The sequence below is a fragment of the Procambarus clarkii genome, chromosome 61, assembly GCF_040958095.1.
Source record: "Procambarus clarkii isolate CNS0578487 chromosome 61, FALCON_Pclarkii_2.0, whole genome shotgun sequence".
Lineage (NCBI taxonomy): Eukaryota > Metazoa > Arthropoda > Malacostraca > Decapoda > Cambaridae > Procambarus > Procambarus clarkii.
Genome location: NC_091210.1, coordinates 26152583 through 26176909, shown reverse-complemented (window position 1 = coordinate 26176909; position 24327 = coordinate 26152583). Strand labels below are relative to the sequence as shown.

At 44.7% G+C, this 24327-nt stretch overlaps 1 protein-coding gene across 3 annotated transcripts in view; it reads left to right on the top strand.

Annotated features, from left to right (window-relative positions):
- The window catches only part of LOC123750759 (uncharacterized), a 184151-nt gene that overhangs the window by 11389 nt on the left and 148435 nt on the right, over positions 1-24327 (top strand). For all 3 annotated transcript variants that reach the window (XM_069307763.1, XM_069307761.1, XM_069307762.1), the window contains exons 3-6: positions 172-326; positions 466-1428; positions 1522-2011; positions 2105-2268. In XM_069307763.1, coding sequence (XP_069163864.1) covers positions 228-326; positions 466-1428; positions 1522-2011; positions 2105-2268 — 1716 coding nt within the window. In that variant the 5' untranslated portion in view covers positions 172-227. The remainder of the gene's footprint in view (positions 1-171; positions 327-465; positions 1429-1521; positions 2012-2104; positions 2269-24327) is intronic.

The following is a 24327-nucleotide window of genomic DNA, read 5'->3' as shown; positions in this document are numbered from 1 at the left end:
GGAAGGGATGTGTGTAGTCGTGCTTGTCCTGGGAGAATGTGTGGTGCAACTGGGTGTTGTTGGGTCACAAAGTGCGACATGTGAGTTGGGGATATGTGAACTATGTTGGTTGTTATTCATGACAATCTTTACTGCGGGGATCTTAACATGATAATTCTCTTACTGAGACAGCCGTGAACTGGGTGGATCAGAAGGTGGAGATTGGTTGCTGCAAGTACCGACTCTTTATGGAGGTACCAGTCCCGGTGGTGCTCTTCACGTGGATCCATTTCTGCCTCGCACTGGATCTCCCCAGCCGCAAGTATTGGTTCCTCTACGACGATATAGTGAGTGCTTATGAGGCCATCCTTCTTCGAAATTATGTGTCTTGAAGCTCAGCAATACGTGTCTTGTTAATTTAGCTCGTGAGAATAAATGTTTCGAGTTCCAAGTGTTAGATAATTATAGTGAATATTGTGTTTACAGTTCAAGGAGGGAGCGCTGGAGGTGGAGGACTCAAGCACACTACAGATTGCTGGTGGCGGGCGACTGGTGGTAGCCCAAGACCTGGATTTCTTTGTGGACAGCTTTGACATTCGTCAGAGCGTTCATGGAGACCTGGCACATCTCTTAGTATTTTCTCATGCACTTCCTTCCTCTAGCCTCAGAGCCTTTGTCAGGTGTCAGCAGCTAAACACCACTTTTAGTCCAATCATCTATTTCAACATGAATATGTCTCTCTTTAAGGTGAGGGGTTCTGTAGAGGTCTCTGAGGCGCAGCTTAACTCACTCTGCCACAAAGATTCCAGTAGTCGAGTTATAATACCAGAAAGAATGAATTTTCAGTCCTCATACACAGTTTGCTCGAGACTGAAAGGATCAATAATCGTTCCCAATAGTAACGATGAAAACACAGAAATATTCAACGAATTCAATAAATTTAATGCCCTGTGTACTAACGACTTTGGAACGCTATTCTGGCTCGGTTTTAAGGGGGACCTGGAATCTGGTAAGTGGCTGACATTGACCTATAATCAGCCCTTAACCTGGAACAAACTGATCAAAGGTTATGATAAAGTAAAATTGGGACAGGTGTGTGCAAGTGTGGACAGCATCACGCCGTCGTACGACTGGTATGCCACACCTTGCCACACCGTGATGTGTCCCATATGTAACTTCACATCCACGCCCATCTTCAGGGTACGCGGCCTATGTGCAAACTCCATCCTCGACAAAATACTTTTTCTGAGAGATTATAAAAATAATAAACCGCAGTTTTCGGGGTCGTTTTATACGGTCATTTCTTGGGACACCGACATCATGACCTGGAAGCTGAGAAGTCGAGGCCACAGGAACCTCTCAGGCAGCATGCAGATCATGGTACCAAATGAATATCCTGTCGGTATTCACAAGTGGACTGTAACAGGCGACAAGTGCATGCATAGTGAGGTAAGAGTAATAACTGTAAAGTTTATCACAATTTTATGCATGCATTGATAAACTCACTAATTGATCACTGAATATATTGTTGTGTACTCCTAGATGGATATGTTGATAACTGCTTGTGGCGAGGGAGAATATACCTGTAGCGACGGCACGTGCATCGGGAAGACCAAGAGATGCGATCTGGTCGCCGACTGCCCGGACATGAGTGATGAACTCAACTGTAACATGGTACAAGTCCCCAATGGCTACTCCGTGGAGATGCCGCCCCCGAAGAAGAAAAATGAGCCAGTTCCTATTGAAATCTTCGTCGAAATCACTTCCATAAGGGAAATAGACATTCTGAGCTTCAAGATGGTGTTGGACATCATCCTCAGGATGTTCTGGCGAGATGGAAGACTGACAATGATAAACTTAAGAGAAGATGCTAATTCTAACAAAGTGCAGGATCACAAAGTTATATGGGTGCCGGTGGTGCAGGTGGAGGACGGGGCCCGGAGTCTGGCGGACCTGACGCTCAGGTCCGAGTCCTTGGTGGTGCAGCGGGAGGCAAGTCCGCTCCCTGATGATCACACAAGACTTCTCGAAGGTAAGACTTTCCCTGCTGATTGGGCATTGTGAGAATAATTTATTTTGATGAGACTTGTCATTATGTGATGCGTTGTTCTGATTGGTCACGCAGACGATATCTACCTGGGCTCGGAGAACACGCTGGAGCTGCGGCAGATGTACACGGTAGCCTTCACCTGCCAGTTCCTCCTGCAGCGTTACCCCTTCGACTCCCAGGAGTGCTCTATTACATTCAGCCTCGTCGATCTCCCGCCCTCCTTTGTCCTCCTCCTTCAGGTGGGTACTACATCATCCATGCTCAGATAAAGGCCCTGAGTGATCACACTAGACTATAGTGTGATCTATGGGAGTGATCACATTAAGCTACAGTGTGATCTATGGGAGTGATCACACTAGGTAATAGTGTGTGATCTATGGGAGTGATCACACTAGACTATAGTGTGAGATATGGGAGTGATCACACTAGGTAATAGTGTGTGATCTATGGGAGTGATCACACTAGGTAATAGTGTGTGATCTATGAGAGTGATCACACTAGACTATAATGTGATCTATGGGAGTGATCACACTAGACTATATTGTGTGTTGTAGGGGAGTGATCACACTAGACAATAGTGTTATCTATGGGAGTGATCACACTAGACTATAGTGTTATCTATGGGAGTGATCACACTAGACTATATTGTGTGATGTATGGGAGTGATCACACTAGACTATAGTGTTATCTATGGGAGTGATCATATTAGACTATAATGTCGGAAAATCCGACACCATTTAATATATCATACAGATAATAGCTGTGTTGTATAAACAAGTTACCCATAGAAAACGTAACTTGTAGTGGAATTACCGTCTATAGAAAACGGGATATCATCACCACATACTATTATAATTCACCAGCTATTCTGCTGGGAATTGTTCTTAAATACATTAGTCTTTGGACTTTACCATCATAAAAACATCTTATATAAATTAATTTAATTATCAATATTAAAGTAGAGTAAATGTGACCCTTCTATCACTTTCCGTCATCTGGACAAAGTAAGCCAGGCGTCAGGGAGGAAGGAGGGCAGCGATTGTTTATACTGAGACCAGAGGCTCACACGGGAGCAAATTCGGCTCCTGTTAAATTTACTTGGACGTAGTGTTATGGAACCCAAAGGTGTACCATTGTCAACACGCTGTCTACAAATTCAAGTTAAGTGTCTATCCGAAACCCGTTTATCATTCATTTATGGCCATTAATGTCAGGATATAGGGTGACCCGGTTAGAGATCACGTGGAAGCCTCAAACTAAAGGTAATTAAGCCAGGTCTTTAATGTTCCATGTACTGTATAGTGTTTTCTCTGATATAGCTTGTCATATATAGGATTCTGGCTTCACAGCTAGCGCACTTTTGACAGGTCAAGACGAGGATGCAAGATTATGTGCACCAGTTACTGGGTGATAGAAGCTACCTCAAAGAGGATAATTTGGTGTCTACACCCTAGTTATACCTGGTGGACTAACCTGCTGTACTATAAGATAAGGAACCTTTTCAATGTATGTAGTTACTGTAGTTTGATTGGCTGCATATATATTAATTTAATAACCCCCCCTAATGTGTAGAGGATCGATTTGTGAGATTAAGAGATTATTGCAGAAATACAGTCCACTTATCATTATACAAATTGCTATCGAAGTATATAAATTAACGTAAATATAAATTCATATAAATTAAATAAATATAAATCTCACAGGTCGGTTCCCACATTATTTGGTCATCTTCGAACCGGATGACGGATTATTTGATCCTTTGAACCCACATTTGGTCATCTTAGTACCGGATGAACCAGTTAACCAGTGGATTCATTAAATATACTAGTGCAGTGTTATTTAAACAAAGCCAGCAGTCAAGACGGCAGCGTAGCCTCGAGGGAGCTCAGGAGCCTCCCTCAGCCCAGTTCAGCTTCGTCAGCGGTTTCATGCACACCCACAGATATTTGGTGGCGTGTTATTTCGTGAAATGACAGCGCTAATATAGAATCCAGCCAAATTAGTGACTGTGTCTTCGCGAGATTGTTCACGGATTTCGTGGTGTTACATTTCGCGAGAGATTATCTACGAATTTTGTGGACTTTATTTCGCGAGGTCACTAATAATATTTAATACTTCTAGATAATATTAGAAGTTTCATAGAGACTAATTAAGAGGCTGTTATCAATAATTGTGTATATTATTTCTCCAAAATAGAGAATTATTTAATATATATTGCACTAGTGATCACAGTATAATATTTACTAATTGCCAACCCACAACAGGGTAGGATATGACTAGTTGAACTATTATTGTTCATCCTAGTCCCATTATTACAATAGTCAGTTGTACTATATTGAACAACCTAACACCATTAATGAAAGGTCCAGACCCTATTTTGGGTGTAATTTTTATCAACTCGAGTTGAGTTGTGTATATATAATAATTTACTTATGATCATTACACCTTTGAGTGATTAATTAGTGTCTCTACCATCCTAGGGTGATATAGAAGAGCTAACCTAAAGGTACTTCCAGTGACACTGGTTTATCACTCAAATCATTAGTGTGTATGATTGTATATATATAATGTGTATTAATTTTAAGTGCTAACCTCTAGTAGAGGTAGGATTACAGCCTAGTGAGTGCAGAATTTACCCTAGGCTATCATTAGAGTTTGTTCAGTATTATGAGCAGCCCAAGTACAAGTCCCACAAGGCTTCACCAACGAGCCAGTATGGATAATGCAGGGAGAATGAAAAGAACCCTTGCAGGTCTTAAAGGCCACTTAACAAGACAGATCAAGAAATGTGAAGATTTGTCACAACAATCACCAGTTGATTATGCTGACCTGGAAAGCTATTATCAAGCAGCTGCAGGTAAATTTGAGCAAATCAAATGTCAAATAGCAACATATGTGGCTGAACTTGCCAACACTAATTTATCAGAAACAGAAATAGACGACATTATGGTTGATCTTGCGAATTATGAAGATCAGACTCAGGCCACATTACAGCCTTATGTCAAATTAATTGCCCAGAACAAGGCAACAGCAACAACAACAACAGTTGCATCTAATACGAGTCAAGCAGAAGCTCGACTCCCTCCAATTAATTTACCCACTTTCTCAGGAAAAGATGAGGAAGATTGGGACGAATTTTGGAACAAATTCGTTGACCTTGTAGACTCAAAACAATCTTTACCAAAGAGTAGTAAATTCTCTTATTTGCAAGGCCAATTATCAGGTGAGGCTAAAACAGTAGTATCCCATCTGAGATTAACTAATGACGGCTATGATCTGGCAGTAAAACTCCTCAAGGATAATTATGCTGATCCAGAAGTAAGAACATCACATTTAGTTCATGAGCTGTTGCATTTACCCCCACCGGAGGCTTCAGCTGATTCACTCCAAGTCTTCAAGCTGGAGGTAGAATCATTGATCAATGCCCTCAGCCTGACAGCAGATACAAACGGGGCTGAGTGGGTCTTGAAAATAATTGTCCAGGAGAAAATACCTAGGGACATATTGAGACAAATGAGTGCTCATTACAATAAAAGCATCTTATCCATGAATGAAATATCTGAAGGTTTAAAGTCAGTAGTTCATCAATTACGAACACATGACAAATTAAAACCACCAAGTAAACCCTCAGAAACCAATAATAGTAAACCACAGAGTACCAAAGGTACTCCAAATCAATCTAGACAATATAATTCAACACCAAAGTGGAACAGTGGCAGTGTGGGCGTATATGCAGTTGGACCCTCCAAGCCTATAGTTACTGTGTCACCCAAGAACGTGACACCAAAGGGTACTGGAAGCTATGGAACATGTTTGTTCTGCAATGAGAAACATTCAATGTACCACTGCCCTAATTTTCCTGATAGTGACGCCCGTGTTGAGCGACTCAAAGATTTGCAACATTGCACGAGGTGCCTCAGGAAACATAACATCAACGACTGTGAGACCCAATTACACACCTGTAATAGGTGTAACAAAGGTCAGCACCATGCAGCATTATGCAGAGACACCAAAACAACGTCTCCAAACCCCAAGGTGGAAGATAGCATTCCCACCTCAGTACAGTACTGCAAGGTGCAACCAACAAAGAGTGTCCATTCGGCAAAGTCTAAAGGTAATACGACTTTGCCTACTGCCCAAATTACCATCCTGAATAAGAGGGCCAAGGTCCATACCCGTGGGTTGTTTGACCAAGGATCCCAGAGAACATATATTACTAAAAAGCTGGCAGATGAATTACAATTAAGGCCTGTAGCCCAGATGTCATTCAACATCTCAGGGTTTGTAACAGATGCAGGACCTCAAGTCTACCAGGTGGTACAACCATCAGTACGCTTAGGCAGGTACGTCTGTCGAGTACAAGCCATTGTGGTGGACAAAATACCAGTAGACCTACAAGTTCAAGGTCTGAGAGCAACAGCCAAATTCCTGAGAAATAGAGGAATAAAATTGGCAGATAATATTAAGTCTGATCACCTCACCGACTTCGGTCTCCTTGTTGGGACAGACTATTGTCATCGATTCATCGGTAGCCCTACTAAATATCAGGGTATAACCATGTTAAACTCTGCAGGAGGTAAATTACTCTCAGGCCCAGTATCAAGCCTGAGGAGACCTATGCCTGCAGATAAACAATACCAGTAGAAATCTAAATTTGTCAGCTGATTATATTTCTCCAGTAGCATTATACTAAGGAGATTACAGTTGACTATACCAACAGAGGTTGATGTTAGTATCATCATTTGAAGCTGAAGATGAGTTCATGAGGCCTCAGTGGCAAATCAGTGAACAGTAGCCTAAAACAGCTACAAGTCACTGCGACCAATGTCACTGAACCCACTGCAGTCTCAGAACCATACTTTACTTTAATGATGAGCTATTCAATCTTCTGAATCAATTAACTAAATTAAACCCCAATAAATCTGATGACTGATTTGATACATTTATTATTTAATCAAGATGTATTCCATGGGCCTCAGTGTTTATATATCAGTGACCAGTTACCTGAAGAAACTTCAAGTTATATCTGATGTCACTGATCTCACTGCAGTCCCTGAATCATACTTGACTGTAGTACTTGATCACATTCAGTCTTCTGGGTTAAATAATAAGTAATTAGGCTTGAATATTAGCCTTTCAAGAGTTAACAGGGAAATGAAATCGCATTAGACTTCTAACCCCTGCAACTCTAGTACGGGACATCCGTCCTGTACGAACAGACACACAAATGTGTGATTACTAACTACTAACATCAAATTAATCTAATAATTCGAAGGAGGAGTATCGGTGTTCGTCTGTTCTAAATAGGACTTCGACCCATGAGCAGCCCCTGGGGAATTATGTCGGAAAATCCGACACCATTTAATATATCATACAGATAATAGCTGTGTTGTATAAACAAGTTACCCATAGAAAACGTAACTTGTAGTGGAATTACCGTCTATAGAAAACGGGATATCATCACCACATACTATTATAATTCACCAGCTATTCTGCTGGGAATTGTTCTTAAATACATTAGTCTTTGGACTTTACCATCATAAAAACATCTTATATAAATTAATTTAATTATCAATATTAAAGTAGAGTAAATGTGACCCTTCTATCACTTTCCGTCATCTGGACAAAGTAAGCCAGGCGTCAGGGAGGAAGGAGGGCAGCGATTGTTTATACTGAGACCAGAGGCTCACACGGGAGCAAATTCGGCTCCTGTTAAATTTACTTGGACGTAGTGTTATGGAACCCAAAGGTGTACCATTGTCAACACGCTGTCTACAAATTCAAGTTAAGTGTCTATCCGAAACCCGTTTATCATTCATTTATGGCCATTAATGTCAGGATATAGGGTGACCCGGTTAGAGATCACGTGGAAGCCTCAAACTAAAGGTAATTAAGCCAGGTCTTTAATGTTCCATGTACTGTATAGTGTTTTCTCTGATATAGCTTGTCATATATAGGATTCTGGCTTCACAGCTAGCGCACTTTTGACAGGTCAAGACGAGGATGCAAGATTATGTGCACCAGTTACTGGGTGATAGAAGCTACCTCAAAGAGGATAATTTGGTGTCTACACCCTAGTTATACCTGGTGGACTAACCTGCTGTACTATAAGATAAGGAACCTTTTCAATGTATGTAGTTACTGTAGTTTGATTGGCTGCATATATATTAATTTAATAACCCCCCCTAATGTGTAGAGGATCGATTTGTGAGATTAAGAGATTATTGCAGAAATACAGTCCACTTATCATTATACAAATTGCTATCGAAGTATATAAATTAACGTAAATATAAATTCATATAAATTAAATAAATATAAATCTCACAGGTCGGTTCCCACATATAAAGTGATCTATGGGAATGATCACACTAGACTATATTGTGTGATGTATGGGAGTGATCACAATAGACTATATTGTTATCTATGGGAGTAATCATACTAGACTATAATGTGTGATCTATGGGAGTGATCAAACTAGACTATAGTGTGATTTATGGGAGTGATCACACTAGACTATAGTATGATCTATGGGAGTGATCATACTAGACTATAGTGTGTGTGATCTATGGGAGTGATCATACTAGACTATACTGATCATACTAAACATTCACTCTTCCCCTATCAATATAATTGCTTATTAAGTAACAATTGTTGTGATCTCGGACTGCCTGAGAAACGAGTCTACCCCTGAGAGTTATTCTGTCAGACCTGACCTAACTAAGGGGTCATAGGAATATAAACCTGGAAGTGTATATAGTAGACACTCGATTGAATTTGACAAGTAGATTAAAAGTATGGGCAGTGAATAAGAATACAAATAAATGACTTAACAAGAGATGTAGAGAGTTTGCTGGAGGCGTGAGGCTCGCTTTCTGAAGGTCTTGACCTCACTTGAGCTGAAAAAATCGTGAGGGGGAGGTCGCACTCCATCGAGCCCCTGCTGAAAAAGAACCCCTGTTTGATATACCTTCAAGAAGAAGGAAGTGGACAAACGTCTCGATTGAGGAATAAGTCTGTGGACGTGTCAGTTCAAGTCGTGGATTGCAGGGAGAGTGTGGAGCAGTCTCTACAGAGGTTTAGTAGGCGTCTGAGAGTGCCCTGGTGGCGACCGCTTAGTCAGTGAGCGCCGCGAGCAGACCAAATTCTGTGGTAAGCTCATTTTAACCAGTTAACGGTGATTGCCTATAGTTGGTTGTGTGCCTGGCGACAGTAGAAAGTGTCTATTGAAATATTAGGCATATTTTATTAAGGCAGAAAGCCTAAATAAGAGAATAGAGATGAGGGAGCCAGCTGGAGAGACGAGTGGCACGTCCTCTCCTGCCGGTTGCTTGTGGACCACCCAGAAGGTGGAGCGCTCCCAGGGAAGACAGAGAATGGACTTGCCTGGGCATGGGGGAGTCACCTCATGGCAGGCGGGAATGAGAGGGATGTCGAGTGGAGACATTTGTTATGTGTAGTTTATTTTAGTTATATGTTTGAAGAGAAACATCTTTATGGCGTGTCCATGGGATGCAGGTTTGTCAGGGGAAAGGAGCTGCCGAGAGAGCTTTGAGTCCAGTGGAGGGAGTTAGTGGATGAAACTCCAAGGCAGATGAAGGAACAGTGTACTCTAAGGAAGAGTACCCCACAGTAAGGAATAGGACCTAGAGGTGTTTGAGGAGAAACAGTGAAGAGAAATGTCACGTGCTTCTGTGGTACTAGTGGTGAAGCACCATTGCTGTTTAAGGAAAACTTCATGGTGTAGCAGCCGGAAGAGCTGTGGAAGACCCGGAGGTGAGTGATTGGATATTTTTGAATCAACGAATATTTATACTGATGTGTGTGTTGACGCAGCCATTGGCTGGATTCCTTGTGTATATTTATTTATATATATTGTAGGGCTGATAGTGCCATATAGTATTACTAGATTTAACCCACTTGGTGAGGATGGTAGCATAAGTGGCAAGCCAGTAGTTGGGTTAGCACTTGATATAAGCAGCTGACAGAGTCATGATAAGATTGGATGCAACCCGATTATAATAGCATAGAGTATTGGAGTCACATTATTGTATCTTGTATGTATGTTGTACATGTTCACTCTCTATGTAAATGTATATAATTTGCCAGTGTTTGCCCTTGTCCAAGTGAGGCTTCTCAGAAAATAGAAAAGAAAGAGAGAGAAAGAACCACAGCTGTGGACAGGGTGGTACAAAATTATAATTCGAAGAAAGGGGGGATTGAGGAGGTCATGCCAAAATAAGGAGAGAGTGGAGAGTCACAGTGGCTCCATTGGGTGTGTGTACGTGACAACGAGGCCAATGTTGGGGCCGCACCCCCTTAATGTGTGACACTGAGCCCCCTCTACAAAGTCAAGGAAGCGTACAGGGTGATCTCCTGGTCAAAATACAAGCACTCTACAGGTTTTGGTTGGTTGTACAGAAGGGACGTACGCACTCGACCTACAACAGCATCATAATACAATACAAATCTTGTGTGGCTTTTCACCCTAGGACCAAGGTGTATGCACCAACCAATGATGGTGTTACGTCAGTGGCGTGTGAGATCACAGGAGCGCTCAATGAAGGCTTAGATTAAACTAGTATTATCACCAAGGGGTCATAAGAGTAGTGGCATTTTTAACATTGCAGGATATGCAATGAGGTCTTGTATCAAATTATATCATTGCTTATTGTACTCTACCTCGCCAAACCCATCCATCGTAACCTAGCCTAATACACCCACAAGCACACACACACACACACACAAGGGAGGAGAGAGCCGTGGCGGCAGAAGCAAGGAAGAGGCGCAGGGCGAGAGGGGAAAACCAGGAAGTCACAGCTCCGAACACAACACTCCCAGAGGCGAGGGGGGAACCCACAACCAGCTACCCAGTAACACCAGAGGGGAGGACAACTCCGCCACCCTCCTCTGCATAGAAAATCACCCTACCCCAAACCCTCCCTGCCCCCACTCGAATGTTCAGCCAAATCTCCCTCCCCCCACATCCAATCCTCACCATTCTACCCCTCCCCTCCTGCCAAGTCCTCCCTCCCCCCCTTTCCTTCCTGTCCTCCCTCCCCTTTCACCTTATACCCTCCCTGTCCCTCTCCCTTCACTGGATCCCCTGCCCCTCATCCCAGTATCCTCTAAGACCCTGTTATCCACCTCACAGATCCTCACACCCGTGGAACAGCTTCCCCCACCAGCAGAACACTCACCAAGGAGGCGATTTGAGAAGGAACAGAAGAAAGTGAGCTTCAAAGCAATTTACACTAACATAGATGGAATTACAAATAAAGCAAATGAGCTTGAAGAATGGGTACTAGAGGAAAACCCAGACATAATAGCCCTCACAGAAACAATGCTAACAAAAATGTTAACAAACGCAGTGTTCCCACAGGACTATTATGTTATGAGGAAAGAGAGGGAAGGAAGAGGTGGGGGTGGTGTAGCTCTACGGGTTAGAAAAGGCTGGGATTTTGAGGAAATGGTTATTCAGGGCTGTGAAGGTTTCAGTGACTACATAGCAGGTACCATAACAAATGGAGGGAAAAAATTATAGTCGTAATCATATATAATCCACCACCAAATGACAGAAGACCTAGACAGGAATATGATAGAAACAACCTCACCACTATTAACATAATAGAAAGAGCAGCTTCTGTTGCAAGCAGGAATGGATCTGGACTACTAATTATGGAAGACTTCAACCATGGGTAGATAGATTGGGAGAACAGAGACCCGCATGTAGGACCAGAAACATGGAGAGCTAAGCTGCTGGACGTGGCAACAAGAAACTTTCTAAGCCAGCACATCAAAGAACCAACAAGATAGAGAGAAGATGAACCAGCAATGCTTGATTTGATATTTACCCTAAATGAGTGGGAGATAAGGGAAGTTAAGATGGAAGCGCCCTTGGGAATGAGTGACCACAGTGTATTGAACTTTGAGTACCTGGTAGAGCTAGGAATTATCTCCCCCAAAAAAGAACTAGGAATCAAAAGGCTGGCATACCGAAAGGGGAATTATGAACAGATGAGAAGTTTCCTAAGTGAAATACCTTGGGACACAGACCTCAGAGATAAGTCTGTACAGGGTATGATGGACTATGTTACCCAAAAGTGTCAAGAAGCAGTAAACAGGTTCATCCCGGCCCAAAGGGAAAAATCCGAGAAGCAACAGAAGAATCCATGGTATAATAGGGCATGTATGGAAGCGAAGAAACTGAACAAAAGGGAGTGGAAGAACTTCCGGAATAACAGAACACCAGAAAGCAGAGAGAGATACCAGAGAACCAGGAATGAGTACGTCAGGGTGAGAAGAGAAGCAGTGAAAAGTTTGGAAAATGATATAGCAAACAAAGCCAAGACCGAACCAAAGCTACTCCACAGTCACATCAGAAGGAAAACAACAATGAAAGAACCGGTATTGAAACTTAGAACAGGCGAGGACAGGTATACAGAGAATGACAGAGAGGTGTGTGAAGAACTCAACAAGAGGTTCCAGGAGGTCTTCACAATAGAACAAGGTGAGGTCACTGTGCTAGGAGAAAGGGAGGTAAACCAGGCGGCCTTGGAAGAGTTCGAAATTACGAGAGAGGAGGTCAAGAGACACCTGCTGGATCTGAATGTTAGAAAGGCTGTTGGTCCAGATGGAATCTCACCATGGGTACTGAAAGAGTGTGGAGAGGCACTTGCTTGCCACTCTCCATAGTGGCAAGCAAGGAAGTAAGTCACTGGAGACGGGAGACCTACCAGAAATATGGAAGATGGCGAATGTGGTCCCAATATACAAAATGGGCGACAGGCAAGAGGCACTGAACTACAGGCCAGTGTCTTGACTTGTATACCATGCAAGGTGATGGAGAAGATCGTGAGAAAAAACCTGGTAACACATCTGGAGAGAAGGGACTTCGTGACAAATTGCCAACATGGGTTCAGGGAGGGTAAATCTTGCCTTACAGGCTTGATAGAATTCTACGATCAGGTGACAAAGATGAAGCAAGAAAGAGAGGGCTGGGCGGACTGCATTTTCTTGGTTTGTCGGAAAGCCTTTGACACAGTACCACATATGAGGCTGGTACATAAGGTGCAGAGACAGGCAGGTGTAGCTGGAAAGGTGCTCCAGTGGATAAGGGAGTATCTAAGCAATAGGAAGCAGAGAGTTACGGTGAGGGGTGAGACCTCCGATTGGCGTGAAGTCACCAGTGGAGTCCCACAGGGCTCTGTACTCGGTCCTATCTTGTTTCTGATAAATGTAAATGATCTCCCGGAGGGTATCAGGGAGGGTAAACATGGGTTCAGGGAGGGTAAATCTTGCCTTACAGGCTTGATAGAATTGTACAGGTGACAAAGATTAAGCAAGAAAGAGAGGGCTGGGCGGACTGCATTTTCTTCGATTGTCGGAAAGCCTTTGACACAGAACCACATAAGAGGTTGGTAAATAAGGTGGAGAGACAGGCAGGTGTAGCTGGAAAGGTGCTCCAGTGGATAAGGGAGTATCTAAGCAATAGGAAGCAGAGAGTTACGGTGAGGGGTGAGACCTCCGATTGGCGTGAAGTCACCAGTGGAGTCCCACAGGGCTCTGTACTCGGTCCTATCTTGTTTCTGATAAATGTAAATGATCTCCCGGAGGGTATCAGGGAGGGTAAACATGGGTTCAGGGAGGGTAAATCTTGCCTTACAGGCTTGATAGAATTGTACGATCAGGTGACAAAGATTAAGCAAGAAAGAGAGGGCTGGGCGGACTGCATTTTCTTGGATTGTCGGAAAGCCTTTGACACAGTACCACATAAGAGGCTGGTAAATAAGGTGGAGAGACAGGCAGGTGTAGCTGGAAAGGTGCTCCAGTGGATAAGGGAGTATCTAAGCAATAGGAAGCAGAGAGTTACGGTGAGGGGTGAGACCTCCGATTGGCGTGAAGTCACCAGTGGAGTCCCACAGGGCTCTGTACTCGGTCCTATCTTGTTTCTGATAAATGTAAATGATCTCCCGGAGGGTATCTATTCATTTCTCTGAATGTTTGAGACGATGTTAAATTATGAGAAGGATTAAAACAGAAGAGGACTGTTTGAGGCTTCAAGAAGATCTAGACAAGCTGGAGGAATGGTCGAACAAATGGTTGTTAGAGTTTAACCCAACCAAATGTAATGTAATGAAGATAGGTGTAGGGAGCAGGAGGCCAGATACAAGGTATCATCTGGGAGTGGAAATTTTTCAGGAGTCAGAGAAAGATAAAGACTTGGGGGTTGATATCACGCCAGACCTGTCTCCTGCAGTTATCTAGAGGATAACATCAGCGGCATATACCAGGCTGGCCAACATACGAACGGCATTCAGAAACTTGTGTAAAGAATCATTCAGAACTTTGTATACCACATATGTCAGGCCAATCCTGGAGTATGCAGCCCAAGTATGGAGTCCATATCTAGTCAAAGATAAGACTACACTGGAAAAGGTTCAAAGGTTTGCCACCAGACTAGTACCCGAGCTGAGAGGTATGAGCTATGAGGAGAGACTACGGGAATTAAACCTCACTTCGCTGGAAGACAGAAGAGTTAGGGGGACATGATCACCACATTCAAGATTCTGAAGGGAATTGATAGCGTAGATAAAGACAGGCTATTTAACACAAGGGGCACACGCACAAGGGGACACAGGTGGAAACTGAGTGCCCAAATGAGCCACAGAGATATTAGAAAGAACTTGTTTAGTGTCAGAGTGGTTGACAAATGGAATGCATTAGGAAGTGATGTGGGGGAGGCTGACTCCATACACAGTTTCAAGTGTAGATATGGTAGAGCCCAATAGGCTCAGGAATCTGTACATCTGTTGATTGACGCTTGAGAGGCGGAACCAAAGAGCCAGAGCTCAACCCCCGCAAACACAACTAGGTGAGTACTAGGTGAGTACAACATACAAACACATACACACATACACACACGCACGCACACACGCACACACGCACACACACACACACACACACACACACACACACACACACACACACACACACACACACACACACACACACACACACACACACACACACACACACACACACACACACACACACACACACTGCAGACTGCATTTTCCTGGACTGCCAGAAAGCCTTTGATACAGTACCCCATCAAAGGCTGTTAAAAAAGTTTGAACTTTTTTAACAGGAGTAAAAGGGAAGGTGCTCCGGTGGATAAGGAAGTACTTAAGCAACAGGAAACAACGAGTAACTGTGAGGAAGGAGACATCAGATTGGCGGGATGTCACCAGCGAAGTCCCACAGGGCTCAATATTTGCACTCATCCTATTTCTAATATATGCAAACGATCTGTTGGAGGGTATAAACTCATTCCTCTTAATGTTTGCTGATGATGCAAAAATTATGGGAAGAATCAAGACAGATGAAGATAAACAGAGACAACAGGATGACCTGGACAAACTGAAGGAATGGTTTAGAAAATGGCTGCTAAAGTTCAACTTAGGAAAGTAGTAATGAAATTAGGCGAAGGGAGCAGGAGGCTGAACACAAGGTACCATCTGGGAGGTGAAATCCTGCGAGAGTCAAATAGAGAGATAGAGAAAAAGATCCGGGGGTTGATATCAGACCGAACCCGTCCCCAGAAGCCCACATCAAAAGAATATCATCAGCGGCATATGCTAGGTTGGCTAACATAAGAACTGCCTTTAGAAACTTGTGTAAGGAATCGTTCAGGACCCTGAATACCACTTATGTCAGACCAATCCTGGAATATGCAGCTCCAACCTGGAGTCCATACCTAGATAAACACAAGACAAAGTTAGAGAAGATTGAGTGGTATGTCACCAGGCTCGTCCCGGAACTGAGAGGAAAGAGCTACGAGGAAAGGGTAAAGAAGTTGAACCTCACGTCCCTGGAAAACAGAAGAGTAAGTGGAGAAATGAAAACCACCTACAAAATTTTCAGGGAAATTGACAGGGTGGACAAAGACACACTCTTCAGCACGGGTGGGACACGAACACGGGGACACAGGTGGAAATTTAGTACCCAAATGAGCGACAGAGACGTTATAAAGATTTTTTTCAGTGTCAGAGTAGTTAATAAATGGAACGGACTAGGAAGTGAAGTGTTGGAGACTGACTCCATACACAGTTTCAAGTGTAGATATGACAGAACCCATTAGGCCTAGGAATCTGTAAATCTGTTGATTGACGGTTGAGAGGCGGGACCCAAGAGCCAGAGTTCAACCCCCGCAAGCACAAATAGGTGAGTACAAATAGGTGAGTACACACAAACACACACACAAACACACAAACTCTCTCACACACACACACACACACACACACACACACACACACACACACACACACACACACACACACACACACACACACACACACACACACACACACATCCGTAGTTTAATAGGGAATGTATGAAAACGAAAGGAGCTGAAAAAAAGGGCACAGAGGATTTTCCGCAGTAACAGAACACCAGAAAGTAGAGAGAGATACCAGAGAACCAGGAACGAGTATGTTAGTGTGAGAAGAGGAGCTGAGAAAAGGTATGAAAAAGATATAGCTAATAAAGCCAAGACCGAACCAATGCTACTACAGCCACATCAGGAGGACGACCACAGTGAAGGAACAAGTGATGAAACTTGAGACGTGTGCGAAGAACTCAACAAAAGGTTCCAGGAGGGCTGCAAGGGCTACAAAAAGGGCAACTTCTGTTGTAAACCCCTACAAGGGCTTTACAACAGAACAGGGGGAAGTCACGGTGCTTGGAGAGGTGGCAGCATACCAGGCGACCTTGAAAAGGTTCGAAATTACAAGAGATGAGGTCAAGAAGCACCTATTGGAGCTGGACGTGAGAAAAGCTGTTGGGGGGGGGGGGATGGAATCTCACCATGGGTATTGAAAGAGTGTACAGGAGCACTTTGCTTGCCACTCTCCATAGTGTATAGTAGATCACTGGAAACGGGAGACCTACAGAAATATGGAAGACTGCTAATGTAGTCCCAATATACAAAAAGGGTGACAGACAAGAGGCACTGAACTACGGCCCAGTGTCCTTAACTTCTATACCATGCAAGGTGATGGAGCAGATTGTGAGAAAAAACCTAGTAACACATCTGGAGAGAAACAACTTCGTGACAACCAATCAACATGGGTTCAGTGAGGGTAAATCTTGCCTTACAGGCTTAATAGAATTCTACATTCAGGTGACAAAGATTAAGCAAGAAAGAGAAGGATGGGTGGACTGCATTTTTTTGGACTGTCGGAAAACCTTTGACACAGTACCCCATAAAAGGATGATGCATAAGCTGGAGAAACAGGCAGAAGTAACAGAACACACACACACACACACACACACACACACACACACACACACACACACACACACACACACACACACACACACACACACACACACACACCCACACACACACATCCTTCTCTTTCTTCACACGCGCGGAGAAGGTAGGAGACACACGCGATTAGTGAGGTCCGTGGAAATTCGTCAATTTCTCGGGACATTGAAGGAGTATAGAGGCTAGATCATAGTATTTGGCCTCTCGCAGTGTGTAGCTAGCAGGGTGCAACATAGCATAGTCATATCGCTAGCGATAGTGCGAAGATTTGGCGAAGAACCAAAAGTGAAGCTAGGGCATCACCCGTGCATGTAAGTGTGTGACCTGACCGGGTGGGACGACCCACCGTGGAACTACCTGATTGGGCTGTTGAGTGGTGACTGTGATCAGTGGTACAGTGAATTAGTGAACTGTCACATAACGATACAGTGACTGACTCCAGAGCTTTGTGTAGACAGAGAAGAACCGACCTCATCAATCTACCAGCACTTAGTGAATCACCTAGTGGGAGACAACGACGGATAACCATCGTCATCATACATCGATTACTCATCTGGTTGTGTGAGCGGGAGGCAGACTGGTATGTACCCCTCTCTGGTCAATTAATCAGGTGTACAGATTGAGGTAAAAGATTATCAAATTCTCGTTCAGGATATCATATATATTTAAAAATCTCAGAGTGGCTCATTTAGGCAGAGGTAACGCATAAGGGGTATCTTGACACATACAAGCACGCCCGCCCATGTACGTATATACGCACACAAGTGTGCACACGCTAAAACAGACACACACACACACACACACACAATTGTCCAGTCAGGGGAAAAGGCATTAACACCTGGGATAGGACCTTACTATCCCCCCCCTCTTGACCCCACCATCGGACCTGACCTGACTTAATCGCCATCTCCGCCCCCCCCCCCCAGTCCCCCGCATAGCCCATACACACACTCTTCCCCTCCCCACTCTCCCTCTCTCCCCCTCCCACTATCTCTCTCCTGCTCTCTCTCTCCTGCTCTCTCTCCTGCTCTCTCTCTCCTGCTCTCTCTCTCTCTCTCTCTCTCTCTCTCTCTCTCTCTCTCTCTCTCTCTCTCTCTCTCTCTCTCTCTCTCTCTCCCTCTCCCTCTCCCTCTCCCTCTCCCTCCCTCCCTCCCCCTCTCCCTCCCTCTCTTTCCTTCCCCCTCCCTTTCTGCCCACACACACACACACACACACACCTCCCCCCCCTCTCTCCCTCACCCACTCTCTCCCTCACCCACTCTCTCCCTCACCCGCTCTCTCCCTCACCCGCTCTCTCCCTCACCCGCTCTCTCCCTCTCCTCTCTCTCCCTCCCGCCTCTCTCTCTATCTCCTCCCCCCCTCCCCTTCTACTTTCTTCTCAATTCAGTGGAAGGGTCGGATCCCCCCCACCCACCCATTTATCTCTCCCTTTATCACTCCCTTTCTCTCTCTCTCTTTCTCTCTCTCTTCCTCTCTCTCTCTCTCTCTCTCCCTCCCCCATCCCAACAGAGTCAAGCATGACAGCCAGAGGTCCCAGGGGAACAGGAAAGAGCCAAGGTGACGAGATGAAGGAAATGTTTGCCCAGTTTCTGGAGGACATCAAGAGTGAGATGCAAGAAATGATGCAGGAAATGAAGAACGAAATAAGCAACCTGAAAAGAGAGCTGACAGCAGCAAAGGAGGAGATTAGAGCCCTCAAAGAGAATGGTATCGAGGCTGAGAATCAGAAAACCACCCAGGGAGAAGGAGGTAGTAGTTTTCTGGATGAGAATGCCACAATAAAAGCAACATTTGCAGAAATACTAAAAAAAAAATAACTGAAGTAATGACTGCAGTGATGGAGGTGGCCATGAAAGCAGCCACCTCGCAGGAGGCGGCACGCTCCACTAGCCAACTGCTGGAAAGGAACAGATCAGTGGTTGCTGTGGGTATTAAGGAGCAGGAAGGATCTAATAGGACAGAGTGGAGTGACAAGGACAAAGCAGCAGTGAATGAAGTACTAAAGGCACTAGACATGGAAGGGGCTGAGCATAGCATTGAGAAGGTTTTCAGGCTAGGTCGGTACAACAAAGACCGAGACCGAATGATAAAGATAGTGTTTGCAAACGAGAACACAAAGGAGAAGATCCTATCAAGGAAGAGCTCCCTGAAAAACGTGGGAAAATTAAAAAATGTATTCCTCCAGAGAGACATGACAAGGGAGGAGAGAGCCGTGGCGGCAGAAGCAAGGAAGAGGCGCAGGGCGAGAGGGGAAAACCAGGAAGTCACAGCTCCCAACACAACACCCCCAGAGGCGAGGGGGGAACCCACAACCAGCTACCCAGTAACACCAGAAGGGAGGACAACCCCGCCTCCCTCCTCTGAATAGAAAACCCCCCTACCCCAAACCCTCCCTGCCCCCACTCAAATGTTCAGCCAAATCTCCCTCCCCCCACACCCAATCCCCACCCTTCTACCCCTCCCCTCCTCCCGAGTCCTCCCTCGCCCCCTTTCCTTCCCGTCCTCCCTCCCCTTTCACCCCATACCCTCCCTGTCCCTCCCCCTTCACTGGATCCCCCGCCCCTCATCCCAGTATCCTCTGAGACCCTGTTATCCACCTCACAGGTCCTCACACCCATGGAACAGCCTCCCCCACCAGCAGAACACTCACCAAGGAGGCGATTTGAGAAGGGACAGAAGAAAGTGAGCCTCAAAGCGATGTACACTAACATAGATGGAATTACAAATAAAGCAAATGAGCGTGGAGAACTGGTACTAGAGGAAAACCCAGACATAATAGCCCTCACAGAAACAAAGATCACGAAAACGATAACAAATGCAGTGTTCCCACAGGACTATTATGTTATGAGGAAAGAGAGGGAAGGAAGAGGTGGGGGTGGTGTAGCTCTGCTGGTAAGAAAAGGCTGGGATTTTGAGGAGATGAATATTCAGGGCTGTGAAGGTTTCAGTGACTACATAGCAGGTACTGTAACAAATGGAGGGAAAAAAATTATAGTCGCAGTCATATATAATCCACCACCAAATGACAGAAGACCTAGACAGGAATATGATAGAAACAACATGGCCACCATTAACATAATAGAAAGAGCAGCTTCTGTTGCTAGCAGGAATGGATCTGGACTACTAATTATGGGAGACTTCAACCATGGGAAGATAGATTGGAAGAACAGAGACCCGCATGGAGGACCAGAAACATGGAGAGCTAAGCTGCTGGACGTGGCAACAAGAAACTTTCTAAGCCAGCACACCAAAGAACCAACAAGAATGAGAGGAGAAGATGAACCAGCAATGCTTGATTTGATACTTACCCTAAATGAATGGGATATAAGGGAAGTTAAGATGGAAGCGCCCATGGGAATGAGTGACCACAGTGTATTGAACTTTGAGTACCTGGTAGAGCTAGGACTTATCTCCCCCCAAAAAGAACTAGGAATCAAAAGGCTGGCATACCGAAAGGGGAATTATGAACAGATGAGAAGTTTCCTAAGTGAAATACCTTGGGACACAGACCTCAGAGACAAGTCTGTACAGGGTATGATGGACTATGTTACCCAAAAGTGTCAGGAGGCAGTAAACAGGTTCATCCCGGCCCAAAGGGAAGAATCCGAGAAGCAACAGAAGAATCCATGGTATAATAGGGCATGTATGGAAGCGAAGAAACTGAACAAAAAGGCGTGGAGGAACTTCCGGAATAACAGAACACCAGAAAGCAGAGAGAGATACCAGAGAACCAGGAATGAGTACGTCAGGGTGAGAAGAGAAGCAGAGAAAAATTTTGAAAATGATATAGCAAACAAAGCCAAGACCACACCAAAGCTACTCCACAGTCACATCAGAAGGAAAACAACAGTGAAAGAACAGGTATTGAAACTTAGAACAGGCGAGGACAGGTATACAGAGAATGACAGAGAGGTGTGTGAGGAACTCAACAAGAGGTTCCAGGAGGTCTTCACAATAGAATAGGGTGAGGTCACTGTGCTAGGAGAAAGGGAGGTAAACCAGGCGGCCTTGGAGGAGTTCGAAATTACGAGAGAGGAGGTCAAGAGACACCTGCTGGATCTGGAGATAGAAAGGCTGTTGGTCCAGGTGGGATCTCACCATGGGTACTGAAAGAGTGTGCAGAGGCACTTTGCTTGCCACTCTCCACAGTGTATAGTAAGTCACTAGAGACGGGAGACCTACCAGAAATATGGAAGACGGCGAATGTGGTCCCAATATACATAAAGGGCGACAGACAAGAGGCACTGAACTACAGGCCAGTGTCCTTGACTTGTATACCATGCAAGGTGATGGAGAAGATCATGAGAAAAAACCTGGTAACACATCTGGAGAGAAGGGACTTCGTGACAAATCGCCAGCATGGATTCAGGGAGGGTAAATCTTGCCTTACAGGCTTGATAGAATTCTACGATCAGGTGACACAGATTTAGCAAGAAAGAGAGGGCTGGGCGGACTGCATTTTCTTGGATTGTCGGAAAGCCTTTGACACAGTACCGCATAAGAGGCTGGTACATAAGCTGGAGAGACAGGCAGGTGTAGCTGGTAAGGTGCTCCAGTGGATAAGGGAGTATCTAAGCAGTAGGAAGCAGAGAGTTACGGTGAGGGGTGAGACCTCCGATTGGCGTGAAGTCACCAGTGGAGTCCCACAGGGCTCTGTACTCGGTCCTATCTTGTTTCTGACATATGTAAATGATCTCCCGGAGGGTATCGATTCATTTCTCTCAATGTTTGCGGACGATGCTAAAATTATGAGAAGGATTAAAACAGAATAGGACTGTTTGAGGCTTCAAGAAGACCTAGACAAGCTGAAGGAATGGTCGAACAAATGGTTGTTAGAGTTTAACCCAACCAAATGTAATGTAATGAAGATAGGTGTAGGGAGCAGGAGGCCAGATACAAGGTATCATCTGGGAGAGGAAATTCTTCAGGAGTCAGAGAAGGAAAAAGACTTGGGGGTTGATATCACGCCAGACCTGTCTCCTGCAGCACATATCAAGCGAATAACATCAGCGGCATATGCCAGGCTGGCCAACATACGAACGGCATTCAGAAACTTGTGTAAAGAATCATTCAGAACTTTGTATACCACATATGTCAGGCCAATCCTGGAGTATGCAGCCCCAGCATGGAGTCCATATCTAGTCAAGGATAAGACTAAACTGGAAAAGGTTCAAAGGTTTGCCACCAGACTAGTACCCGAGCTGAGTGGTATGAGCTACGAGGAGAGACTACGGGAATTAAACCTCACTTCGCTGGAAGACAGAAGAGTTAGGGGGGACATGATCACCACATTCAAGATTCTGAAGGGGATTGATAGGGTAGATAAAGACAGTCTATTTAACACAAGGGGAACACGCACAAGGGGACACAGGTGGAAACTGAGTGCCCAAATGAGCCACAGAGATATTAGAAAGAACTTTTTTAGGGTCAGAGTGGTTGACAAATGGAATGCATTAGGAAGTGATGTGGTGGAGGCTGACTCCATACACAGTTTCAAGTGTAGATATGACAGAGCCCGATAGGCTCAGAAATCTGTACACCTGTTGATTGACAGTTGAGAGGCGGGACCAAAGAGCCAGAGCTCAACCCCCGCAAACACAACAAGGTGAGAACACACACACACAAATACACACACACACACACACACACAGATACACACACACACACACTCACAGACACACACACAAACACACACACAAACACACACACAAACACACACACACACAGACACACACGCACATGCATACACACACACACAAACACACACACACACACACACACAAAGGAGCTGAACCTCACATCCCTGAAAAACAGAAGAGTAAGTGGAGACATGATAACCCCTACAAAATTCTTAGGGGAATTGACAGGGTGGACAAAGACAAACTCTTCAGCACGGGTGGGACACGAACAAGGGGACACAGGTGGTACCCAGATGAGCCACAGAGACATCAGAAAGAATTTTTTCAGTGTCAGAGTAGTTAATAAATGGAATGCACTAGGAAGTGATGTGGTGGAGGCTGACTCCATACACAGTTTCAAATGTAGATATGATAGAGCCCAGTAGGCTCAGGAATCTGTACACCAGTTGATTGACAGTTGAGAGACGGGGACAAAGAGCCAGACCTCAACCCCTGCAAGCACAATTAGGTGAGTACACACACACACACACACAATGGAAGACGTACCAGGGACATTGGGAAAAGTCAAAGAAACCAAATGAAGGAAATGTTAGCCCAAGTTTGGCAGGAACTCAGGAAGGAGGTGCATGAAATGAAGAATACTCACCTGTAAAGTGAGCTGACAACAGCAAAGGAGGAGATCAAATCCCTCACAGAGAGAAATAATGAGGCTGAGCATCAGATAATCATCCAAAGGAAAGGTGGATATCGTGCATTGGAAGGAAATGCCTCTGTCCTTGAAACATTTGCAGAAATCTTGAGAAAGAGCTCAGAAACAATGGCCACAGTGAGGGAGGTAGCCATGCAAACAGCTACCTCACAGGAAGCAGCAAGGTGCACCAGTCAGCAGCTGGAAAGAATAAGATCAGTAGTAGCTGTAGGCATCAAAGAACAGGAAGGATTCAATAGGCAAGAATGGAATAGTAAGGACAGAGAGGCAGTAAATGGGATACTAAAGAGGTTAAAGATGGAAGGGGCTGAACAAAACATTGAGAAGGTTTTTAGGTTGGGCTGGTACAACAAGGACTGCCTTTTGCAGATAATGTTTGTAAACAAGACCACAAAGGGTATTATTCTAGAAAGGAAGACTCGTCTGCAGTATGTGGAGGAATACAAAAAAGTATTCCTCCAGAGGGACAGGACGAAGGAGGAGAGAGCCAGGGCGACAGAGGCAAGGAAGAAGTGCAGGGAGAGAGAAGTAAACCAGGAAATCCCAGCCCCCAACACAACAGTCCCAAAGAAAAGAGGGGAACCCACAAACAGCATCCCAGCAGCACCAGACGGGAGGG